Consider the following 12,377-nt stretch of genomic DNA (forward strand, 5'->3'; position numbering starts at 1 on the left):
ATTTTCTGCCTTCTCACTTTAAAATAAATCTTAATTTTAATGCAGTTATCATAGAAATGGAATGTGACAGTACATACAAATCATAAGGCCCATGTCGTCTGCACAATATCACTCCTGGCGCAATACTGTAAACCCCAGTTGATCTCTGGCTTTTTCCGCATTTCTTTGCAACTAAGGATCCTTTGAGTTTATCCCAGGCTTTCCTGAATTACATTCTTGTTTTTGTCTCCACCACCTCCACTGGCAGGCTGCTGGTCCATGTATCCACCACCCCTTCTGTGAAGAAATATTTTCTGATCTTGCTCCTGAGTCCATCCCCTTGAAGCCTCATATTGAACTTTACAACTACCACAACTACTCAACATTTCCATAGCACTACTTGATGTTGATCCACATTCACTGATATTCTAGCAGAACACGATCCAGTATTAAAGCACATAAAAAGTCCTGTGCAATAAATGGTTGCCACAAATTGTTAGCAAGAGCGTTGTTAAAAATTTCTTGTATATTTTGCAAAACATTAGCAAATAATATAAACAAATTTGGGCAATTACCCACAGACTTTACATCAATTTTCAAAGGGAAAGCACAAATGAAAAATTTCCCTTTGAAAGTTATCCCTCGAAAACTACCTGCATATGTTTACACCTGCTAATGTGTGTGCATTACCCACTTACTGCAGGTAAAAGTGTCCGCATACGTGTGTACTTTCACCAGTTTACCATAAGAACATAAGAAATGCCATACTGAGCTAAATCAAGCTTCATTGAGCCCAGCATCCTGACTCTGGCAGATCCCAAAGTAGATCTATTTCTTGTTACTTACTCCCAAGGATAGTGTTGACTTTCCCAAGTCTATTTGGCTAATGATGTTTTATGGCGGTTTCCTCCAAGAATTTATCCAAACTTCTTTTAAACCTGCCCTGCTAGTCGCCTTGACCACGACCTCTGGCAAAAGATTCTGTGTCTTGCTTTGACTAAAAAGACAAGGCTGTGGCTCAGGCCAGGGGATTGTTGTGCTACATGGAGAAGAGGCATAATCAGCAGAAAAAAGAAGTGATAATGCCCAGGTACAGGTGCGGCCTTACCTACAGCGCTGTTCAGTTCTGGAGAACGTACCTCAAAAAAAGATAGGGATAGGAAAGAAACGGTCCAGAGAAAGGCAACCAAAATGGTGCAAAATCTGCACCAAAAGAAATATGAGTTGAGACTGCAGGACCTAAATATGTATATGAATATGTACAGAAAAGAGGAGAGATAGGGGGGATATGATACAGACTTTCAAATTCCTGAAGGATACAAGAATCAAACCTTTTCCAGTGGAAAGGAAGCTGTAGAACTAGAGGTCATGATATGAGGCTCTAAGGGGATAAGACTCAGAAATGATGTCAGGAAATCTTTTTTCATAGAAAGAGTGATGGCTGATGGATGTATGGAATACCCTCCCAGAAGATGTGGTGAAGACAAGAATGGTAATGGAATTCTAAAAGGCATGGGATAAACACATAGGATCCAAAATGTTATTTTTTTTTATTTAAAAACTTATATTCAACAAAAGTTGTCCAAAGTGGATTACAACTGTACTAAATAACTAGGGGATGGAAATGAAGAAATGGGGCAACCTGTGGTAACGTTTGGAGTATCATGTCTGCATGGGAGTAACCTGCATGGAGTGGCGGTTGCAACTCTAAATAGAAGGCATGGGATAAACAGAGGGCATGGCGGTGGTTTATCTGGCTAAACCTTGGTCGGTCAGTGGGAGAATATAGTTAAAAGCCAGGTTTGTCTGGCAAAGTTTGAGTTTATTTAGACAAATCCTTTTGAATATTCACTTCATTGTGTCAATGCTTTTTCCACCTGAATGTTAAATAGCATTTAGAAACAAATTGCATTGAAGGTCATTCGCCTTACTGTTACCCTGTAGGGTAATAGTACAAGTGAAACATTGCTAGCAGGACATTAAATGGGGCCTCTGATAAAAGTCTGCTTTGCTCATCTGAAGAATGTGTGTGCCATTCATGTCACACTAGAAGAGCAGCCTTACTGAAATGTTGGGTACCAACATCATAGTCAGCCTTCCAGAGTCCATGGATACAGAATAAACAGTATATCAGGGACAAGCTAGTGAGTTAACTTCATTACAAGCACATAACGTAGTAACATACATCAAGTCTAGGGTTGTCTTATAGGCTCCTCTCTGTCTATGGAGCCAGAAGGAGGTTACAGACCTTGTGGGTGGAGAAGTTTTAAGAAGGCTTGGGAGCCTTGCAAGTGTGAGACCTTTGGGAAAGGGTGTGGACAAATTGGACCTGGATCTTTTATAAAGGTAAGAGTCTTGGAGGACCATTAATAGATTACAGGGCAGTGGAATTGCAGGATAAAAGCCTTACTGTAGAAGAGCCTCACTTTTCTAATGGCAGCAAACAGGATGCATGTGCTCCAAATACAACTTACTCATCTCTGATTCCTTTCCAGGTCCAATGGCTATGCAAACTCCCAGATGTACCCCACTGTTCTACTGAACAGGTGATGGCTTAATTTACGAGGCTGTGCCATACATACTGTGGACAAGCAACCAATACTCTCAGACTCTTAGAGAACATCTAGTCTAAAGGAAGGAGGGGAAGGACTGAGCTCAGATGTTGTCTGACCCAGCCTCATCAGATCTATTTCCATGAGGAATCTAACAGTCTTCACTTTGTGGGGTGGGAAGCATCCAAGGTTTACAGCGATTGTGGGTGGGGGGTAGCAGGAAAGAGCCAATGTTTAAACTAAAATACAAATGAGAAGGGGGATGGGACAGAGGGTGCCTACCTGAGCATTTTATATATTTTTTAACATCAGAGGGGTTTGTGGGGGTGGGGAGAATATGTGGCCTGGCTGGACCATGTATGACATCTTGGGGTGGGGGACAGAAATCAGGCCACTTAACTGGATATCTTTGGATATACTTTGGTTAATTGGCAGGATATCCGGCCAGATAACTTTGAAACTTAACTGGTTATATTCAAACATAGGGCTAGACTCATCAAACTATCCCATGCGATAATAGCCTATTTATCGCAATGTGTGCTATTTTAGCGCTTCGCATAGGTATTACCGCACACAATTATTGCAGTTCCTACTATACAATGTTCTCTCCACCTAGCCTGATGTTACCCAGGTAGAAAGTCCATCAAGTTAGGTGGAGAGAACATTGTACAAATCTCATCTTTGTGTGAGTTTCCTCACTCCAAAGAACATCAAATCTTCACAAGAGTGTACTGTTCTGTTCTGCATCTCACTCTGCATGTCAAACTGGCCCCTAACCCCTACTACTACCTAAACCTCACTTCGAGTTACTAGGTGGGCCTCCTGTATAGATATAAATAGCTAACTACTAGACAAGCCTTATAGCTAGTCTCTCTCTCTCTCTCTTTCCTTTTAAAAATTAGCATCGCACCATGCGTTATGGTGCTTTTCGCATAATGTGAGTTGGAAAATATAGCCATTTAACTTTAGACGAGTGTACTCAGTGGGAAGTTTAACCTGCTGAACATCCTGGACCAGCTATCTAGCTAACTTATCCGCTCACTGACTTACTGAATATGGACCTCAGTGTGAGCATATACTATGTTCCAGAAGGAGCCACAGGTTGTGGATTCTGGCCAAGAACTGTCACAATAATGCCTGTAACCAAACGAGAAAAGGCACCTCTTATGTATTTATTAGTATCATGGCTCAAAATAAATATATTCTAGATACAACTGTAGTCTACAGCTGTAGTCTACAGCTATCAAGCCGCAAATGATGTGCAGACTGGACAGTTCAGGTCCTTTAGATTGAACACGTCGATAGGCTTGCTGATGCGGCGTTTACATAAAGCTGGGAGCAGTGCTATATACTGTATCTAGAATATATTTATTTTGAGCCACGATACTAGTAAATACATAAGAGCTGCCTTTTTTCGTTTAGTTCATGGATTATCACAGGACCTATTGAGTGCTCTTTTTTGTTGATTCTACAATAATGCCTGTGCCATGTGGGGAATTATACACCAGGGGGAGATACCCTGAGTAGTTGTGAATGAAGGTTCATGGTGTTGTAGCCCTGTAACGTTGATTACTATCGAGCTAGAAATCCAAAGGACCAGGAGCAAATTTTTGGGACAAAGAAATTATTTTGGAATTTACTTAAAAACCTATCCCACTTCTTCCTGTCTCTCTTTGATATGTGTTTATAATCGGAACTCACCACATGTGGGCAAGGTTTGTGGCTCCTGCTGTAGAGGCCTGTGCACTCTGGCACAGTAGAATCAAATTCATGTCTTCTGTCTGCTGCTACTGTGCCCCTTTCTCCCTGGCCACTGACCATGAAGAACAATGCCCAGACACATTGTCTGTGGTGTGCATAGTTTTAAAGAGGGGAAAAAGGGAAGAAAAAAAAAAAAAAGAACTCACCGCAGGTCCAGGAACACCATCTGATCCAGGGGAGCCTGCAGGCCCAGTCACCTAAAATAAAATGAAAAAGTAAGATCAAAGGTGCTAGTTTCAAACTGAGCAAAGCAAATGTACAAGGAACTGAATGAGTTGGGCTTTTATCTTAGACATGCTGATATTCAAACATAGTGAGTGTGGATAGCTTATGTCTGAAAATCAGCTGGATTTGTGCAGGCTAAAAAATAGGCATGCAGAGTGCCCGTTAAGTACACCATTCAAAATTTACCCCTTAGTTCATGATTATTGTAACCAAATATTATAACACAAAAGAAATCTTTTGTCCACAAAGAAGGAAAGAGACTGGGTTGACTATGCATCTCAACTATTTGCACACTTTTCTTCTAAGTGTGAATCTTTATTAGAACGGGTACTGCTTGAATGTAAAAGTGACCAAAATTATCATGCAACTAGGCCAATTGCTTTAGTAGTTATTTTGCTGACTTTTGGAAATAAAGTGCAGAACAGTCAAGCACTTTCCAAGAGCATGCAACTATCTCGTTCAAACAGTCCCAAAGTAGACTACAGGGTACCAATATTTATATCATTCACTTCTAGTGCCAAGATTCTTCTTAAGGTCTCTCTCATGTAAGCAATGCATTATGCTTAGCTATTACTTACGGAGTCCCCTGGATTTCCTTTTTCTCCAACATCTCCTTTTTCTCCCTGCAGATACAAAACAAAATTATCATGCCATAGCTAGATTCATAATTGCTGCTACATCAATATATACGTCACAGAATCACAGTAATTTCACAAATCTCCATGTGCAAAAAATTTAGTGTCTATGTACTAAAACTTGCACAAAAAAGTTTTTAACATGTGCTCACTAAGATGGTGCGCGGGCGCACGTTGGCACACATGCGTCAGCCCGCACCCAGGGACGCAGCCATTTTATAACACTCAAGCATGTTATAAAATAGCCTGGCCGCGTTCACATGTGAGCCCGGGTTTTAAGTAGGCACGTGCAAAATCCCGCTTCTGCCGCATAAGTCGGGGGATTTTTGAATGGGCATGCACCAATGCCATTCACAGTTTTACCAGTTTATTCACCAGTTCGCCAAGTTACCAGCTAGGTCCTGCCAACCCCCTAGTTTGATAGCCTGCATTTCCCTCATTTGGTCTATACTCCTTAAACCTCTCAGGTCTTTCTATTTTTTTAACTTTTTTAAACTTACACTTCATCCTTAGCAGAAGTAAAGTTACACGGCAGGGGACCTCGATGTGCACCTGGGCACGTAAGTGTTTACATGCACATCTCTTGGCCACACCCAGAAATGCCCATGCCATGCCAAGACTCCACCCAAATCACAACCCTTTTTGGAAACAAGTGAGATGTGCGCACCACAGGAGCTTTTAAAATTTGCTTGGCGTGCACCAGCCTATTATGTGTGTGCATCTTCCTAATTTGGTGCATGCTGGGCTTTTAAAATTCACCTTATAGACAGTAATTTTAAAATAAGCGCCCATGCTGGAATTTTTAATTGTGTTTGCACTTGTACATGTATGTTTTAAAACCCACCAACCATGCATAAGTAAGCTCCTAATTTTAAGAGGTTACCCGAGCACAGCTAGTGCGGATCTTCCAAAGGGCTTTGCCGGCTTTTACATGAGTATTTAAGCAGATTTTAAAACATGCTTGTGCGAGGCACTTTCCAAGTATCCCCAGTTAGTTCACCAGTTTGTCCAGTTAATATCGGTCTTTTAGACCCCCTCTGGTTCTTCACTTTGCACACCACCCAGTTGATCCGGAACCCTTAGCCTGTTCTATAAGCCCTAAAACTCGAGATCTATAGACTTGCTCCTCATCAGGAGTAACAGTAAAGTTACGTGTGCTATGGTTTCTGGTTTTAAAATACAGAGTTATGTGCATAACTGTTGGCCTAGCCCCAAAATACCCATTCCCCACCCATGACTCTTTATTCCTCACATGTGCACGAAGACTTACCTGTGTAAATTGCAGCCTTCTATAGAGTCGTGTGCGTATGTGGGCATTTTTGTGCAAGCAACTCTTTTTTAAAATCAACCTCTAATAATTTTAATTATGGATGTGCAGTCATTTTTCCCGAATTAGGCAATTTCAACGAAATTGCCTAATTCGGAATGGTTCTGGAGAACCAAAAAATGATTTAATTTTTTCCAAAATTTCGGAAAAAATTAATTTTCATTTTAGTGCGACTAACTCCCATTAGTGCGCACTAACTCCCGATAGTACGAACTAATGTGGTAGAATTAGCGCGCACTAATTCTGCCATGTTAGTGCGCACTATTGGGAGTTAGTGTGCACTAAAGCAAAAATCAGGGCCCCCGAACAAAAAACCCCCCGAACCGCGGGAAAAATGAAATTCCTGTGGGCCCGAAACGAAGCCCGATATAAAATTTGATCCTGAAGCACATCTCTAATTTTAATGTGCATGCTACAATGTCACTTAATGGGTAATGCACTAAATTTTTTAGTGCATGCGCTACAAAACAGACTCAATAGCTTTGGTGTGCTATTAATGTACATGCTACCCCAAAAAATGTTAGCTTCTATGCACTAATAGTGTCTGTGCATTAAATAGCATGGTATCACTACAGGAAATAGAATGTACTAGCTAAATTGAGTTTGCACAATCCTGTTTTCCTCATAACCTAGCTTCCTTGCTGCAAATCTGTATAAAAGTATGCCTTTCTCATGAAGCTGGTTGTCAGTGCTGAAAGCAGAAGCAGGAGAGCATTTGGACCCCAGAAGAAAAGGTGAAAAATGAGAAGAGATTTCCAGGAGAGGAAACACCAGACCAAAAGCATGCACCTTAGATGTCTGCCAAGGTTGCAGAAGATACAGAGGAGGAGGAAATGTAGACAAATCATAGCAGTGGGCCAATGGTATCATCCTGAAGGTTGTGCCACACACACATATAGGGCAACTGACCCATACCCTCACATGACATACAGCCAAGACAATCTGCAAGAAGGAGAAAGACTGGCATCAGAAGGTGCCTTGGCACATCCATCCCACTGACACGAAGGAAGGCACCAGCATCAAAAAATCTACCCTCTATGAACACCCTATTTTATTGGAGCCAGAATTAGTCTTAGCCCCAGTGATGCCCTGAAAACATATGTCTGGAGGTTCCCCTGGAAAACCCAGGAGTGGGTGAAGGTGGACCCCTGAAGCAGTGCCAGCTCTGACTAGAGCTACAATGGCAGGATGACACAGTGTGGAAGAGCCTCAAAGCTTTCTGAAAAGAGCTCTGTAATCATTCAAAAAGAAGTGCTGACCTCAAAGAATCCCTCATTGCACAGACCATTGTTCTGGGTCAAGACTCAGAATGCCTGCAATGGTCTTCAAATTTATGAATCACATCAAGAGCCAGGAATAACCATCAAAATCAAGGTATTCTATAGCAACCTGTGGAATGGCCCTTTATTAGAAAGAATAAAACCATTGTGCCTTATGCATTGTGAAATGTACACAACTGGAGTCCATTTACTATGGAGCAGAATGTGGTAATAATATGTGTTAACAATATTATTGTGTGTTATTAGTGAATGCGTCACATTAGAAATGATGGAAGCTGTGGTAAGCATTGCATATTAATGCACACCACATCTTAGTAAATAGACCCCCCAATGTTAAAAAATCATGTGTCTTGTGTTAACCTTTTCTTTGAAAAGTCATTTTTGTTTTGTTAATAAATGTGAAATTTGGGGAGGAAGGACTAATGTATGTATTTTTCACTTCCAAAGAGGAGTGCAGAAAGATGTGCTACAGTTCAAAGTCTTGTGGTTAAACTTAAAGGGGTAGATTTTCAAACTATGCGAATAGGCCTACTTTTGCTGGCGCATCAGGCGCAAGCAAAAGTACGCTGGATTTTAATAGATACGCGCGGAGCCGCACGTATCCACTAAAATCCTGGATCGGCGCGCGCAAGGCTATCAATTCTGTATAGCCGGCACGCGCCGAGCCGCGCAGCCTACCCCCGTTCCCTCCGAGGCCGCTCCGAAATCGGAGCGGCCTCGGAGGGAACTTCCTTTTGCCCTCCCCTCACCTTCCCCTCCCTAACCCACCCACCCGGCCCTGTCTAAGCCCCCCCCTTACCTTTGTCGGGGGATTTACGCCTCCCTCTGGGAGGCGTAAATCCCCGCGCGTCAGCGGGCCTCCTGCGCGCCGGGACGCGACCTGGGGGCGGGTCCGGAGGGCGCAGCCACGCCCCCGGGCCGCCCCGGGCCGTAACCACGCCTCCGGGTCTGCCCCCGAAACGCTCCCGGCACGCCCCCTAAACGCCGCGCGGTTCGGGCCCGCCCCCGACACGCCCCCCTCGGAGAACCCCGGGACTTACGCGAGTCCCGGGGTCTGCTCGCGCCGGTGAGCCTATGTAAAATAGGCTCACCGGCGCGCAGGGCCCTGCTCGCCTAAATCCGCCCGGATTTGGGCGGATTTAGGCGAGCAGGGCTCTTAAAATCCGCCCCAAAGTGTGCATGCTAAATCTTTACAGTGGGGCCGATGTAATACAGTGCACTCAGCCAAGCGCATTGTATAACCCGCAGTTGGACGCGGGATAAATAGGCGCTAATCCACCCCCTAATGCAATAGGGGGATTAGCGCCTATTAATGCGCGTCCGACGCAGAGTGAATGAGATAGCGCTCATCACAGGCAAATGCATGTGAATGAGCCTATTACTCATTCACTCCGCAGGCAAAAAGATAAATGTGCGTCTCAGACACACATTTATCGCTCAGCTATTAACGCCTGCCTGGAGCAGACGTTAATAGCTGAGTGCAGGTAAAAGAAGTACAGAAAAGCAGAAAAAACTGCTTTTCTGTACTGTTCTGTACTGTACTGTTCTGTACTGTACAGTCGGTTATGAAGACCGATGCTGGTAAACTCGGCATCGGTTTTCATAACCGGCCATCTGCCAGTAATGAAAACGGCCGCCGAACCGGCATTGGTCTTCATAACTGGCAGCAGCGGCGGGTTGAGTTAGCAAGGAGGTGCTAAGGTCGCGCAAGCGACCCTAGCGCCTCCTTCCTAGCGTGACCCCCTAATTTACATATTGCATGGTACCCCTCCCTTGCGGGCGCCATGCGTGCATTAAGAAAGCAGACGCTGAAAAGTCAGCACCCACTTTCTGCGAACATTATAGCATCGGCCCTACTGGCAGGTAAAGTTAAATTTTAGGCATGTGTTCAATTTTAGGACTTAGCGAGCGCATGCTAAAAAGTGAGTATAGAAGACCATACCATACTATTTCCTACATGCCCGGCAAAGCCTAATTTGCATGTTACATTTCTTCATTTATATGTGTGTTTGCACTAACCCAGAGATAGATAACTCAAGTGCCCCAAGCCTTTTGTGTTTTCATGATATATTTGCAATGAATTCCTTGATTTCACACGAAGTATGTCATACATTTTCACTGGGGATATTCTGAAAAAGTAATTGGTTTAGGAACTTGAGGACTGGAGTTGCCTACCCCTGTGCTAACATCTTCTGAGACCAGTTTAGCATATATGCTAGAGCCTTAAAGGTGAATTTTCATGGCAAAACGTGCGCAAAAACTAGGAGATGCACGTGCATCTAGCACATGCATGTGTCCACCTGATTTTAGAAATCTGCCACATACGTGTACAAGTGCCGATGCACGCATATCTCACATCGGGGAAAGAAGGGGTGGAATGTGGGCGGGGAATGGGTGTTTCAGGGCAGGGCCAAAAGATATGCGCTCATGTACCACACACATGGGTGCGCATCTTTGTTTTGGAGACTGGCATAAATAATGTATTCACCAAACTTGCGGGTGGATGATTGAGCTGTTCAGGCAGTCCTTGCCTACTATGGCAGGATATGCTGTCTGGCTTGCTGACACCTGCCTTTAAATGATTTTTTGTTCAAGATAGATCTGCTGCTCATAGTTTATTGTTGCTTAATGCTCTAGTTTCCCTCTATTTTTTCTGCTACTCTTCCGGGGGCCAGTTAAAGGTTCCAGTGTTGGGCTGTTGGAGACTGAAGTAAAATATTCTTCAAACCAAATTTTTGGTGCTCCTTGAAATAGCTGCTAGAATTTATATATATGATTGAAATCTGGAAATCAGCTTCTCCCCACAGTACTATTTGTGAGCTAGGAGTGGCATCCCTGAAAAATACAGGTACAAGCCATTTCAAAGAGCTCCATAATAAGATTTGGAGGTAAAAAGAAGGTGATCTTCAAAATTCTAACAAAATATATTGGAGTGAGTGGATAGAAAGGAGAAACTGAAATATGATCACCCTTTTCCAAAACAGAAGAGAGTCTTTCCTGTGAAGTGGGGAAGTTGGCAAATACTCTAAAATCGATCCATTTTGAAGCCTAAAAATATTGCCGCATTGGACTGCATGTTTTAACAGAGGACTGATTCTCTTGTAACAAATCCTGCTCATAATGTTCATTCCACAACCGATACAATTTTCTTTCAGCAGAAGCTAGTATTTGGATGACTAACAGGATGGAAACATATTACTGCTTCTGCATTCTTACTGTAAATCCGGGAAGTCCTATTGGACCTGGCATCCCTACAGCGCCCGGCATCCCTGGGTCTCCTTGCTCTCCTTTTTCCCCAGATGGACCATCAAGACCCTACAGAATAAACAAGAAAAGCTCAGCACTTGGGAGTCACAAATCACATTACTGAAAAAGCAAATACAAGAAGGATAGTATTCCATGAGCAATGACCTACGTCGTCCACGCCATTCCAACACCTATGATAGTTTCAGTGTACCCTCCTTAAATTTTTCTTTCAAAAGCCATGGCCTCGGTACTAAAGTGGATATTAACATAAATAAGTGGAACAGACATGCTGGCTGCTGGCAAATCCCCTGTACAAACCAATAGTGCTGCCCTCTCTCTTTTTTGCAAGGTATCTCCCTCCTACCACCTCTCCCCGCCCCTCCCCTCCCCCCCCCCCCCCCCCCCCCCAGCCACGAATGTTGTCAACCCTCAAGGACATTCTCCTTCTCAAAACCCAATCAAGGGGCCCATGTGCCCCCGTAGCCTTCTTCTTCTTCCCAAGCAGCACCCCCTTTCTACCCACAATGGGCCCAGTAAAGGTCTGAGCCTGCAAGTGGAGAGATCCCTATTGCCCTGCTGCTGACTTAAAAAATGCTGCTGGCTGACTTATCGTGCTACTTTGCTGTGAATTGTTGGATGTGGTAAGAAGAGGAACCCTGCTTGGGGGAGGGACAGGACTATTGGGCACATGGGCCTCTTGGGATGAGTTCCAGAGGGAGTCCATCACTAGGGCTTCGATGCCTGCCATCTTCCTGATGCCCCCAGAGGGGGCTCATGTCATTCTTGGTGGTGGTGGTGGTTTGGGCAAAGGCAGTGGGATTCCTGTCGTGGGGGATGGCGGGGGAGAAGAGGTTTGGCACAATCTTTACAGGAAAGGTCAGGGACAGGAAATTCTCCCTGCTAAGTAGCGCTTTCATTTTCGCTGGCTTGCAAGGGGGGATTTCAAGACTTTACAGGCCTATTAAAAAGTTAACTGGTTCAAAAGAAAGTTTTAGTGTTTATCATGCCCATGGTAAATACTGGGTATAGCGAGCATACCTCACTATTTCCCTTGAGCTTGGAAAAGCCCTCATGTGCACACATTGCTTTATTTACATAAGCATACATGCAAACTTTAGTGCGTCGTCTCTAATGTGCACATTAAGGCCTCTCTGCACAGCACATTATTTTTAGTGTGCACTAGAAGCCCTTAGACGATAACTTTCAAACCAGTGCATGGGCGCACATTTGTCAGCCAGCTCCCAGGGACGCGGCAATTTTATAATTTGTGTGCCTATATGCACCAGTTCATTCAGTTAATAGATCTTCTAAACCCCCCACCCCCTGCTTTAATAGGCTTCACTCTCCCAGTTATCCCTGGTCCTTAAAACTC

At 43.8% G+C, this 12,377-nt stretch overlaps 1 protein-coding gene across 1 annotated transcript in view; it reads right to left on the reverse strand.

Annotated features, from left to right (window-relative positions):
* COL13A1 (collagen type XIII alpha 1 chain) overlaps positions 1 to 12,377 on the reverse strand; it is a 578,485-nt gene that overhangs the window by 120,902 nt on the left and 445,206 nt on the right. Inside the window, exons 33-35 of the mRNA XM_029610690.1 lie at positions 10,976 to 11,074; positions 5,096 to 5,140; positions 4,439 to 4,489 (exon numbers count right to left, since the gene is read on the reverse strand). Coding sequence (XP_029466550.1) covers positions 4,439 to 4,489; positions 5,096 to 5,140; positions 10,976 to 11,074 — 195 coding nt within the window. The remainder of the gene's footprint in view (positions 1 to 4,438; positions 4,490 to 5,095; positions 5,141 to 10,975; positions 11,075 to 12,377) is intronic.

The sequence above is a fragment of the Rhinatrema bivittatum genome, chromosome 7 (genome assembly GCF_901001135.1).
Source record: "Rhinatrema bivittatum chromosome 7, aRhiBiv1.1, whole genome shotgun sequence".
NCBI lineage: Eukaryota > Metazoa > Chordata > Amphibia > Gymnophiona > Rhinatrematidae > Rhinatrema > Rhinatrema bivittatum.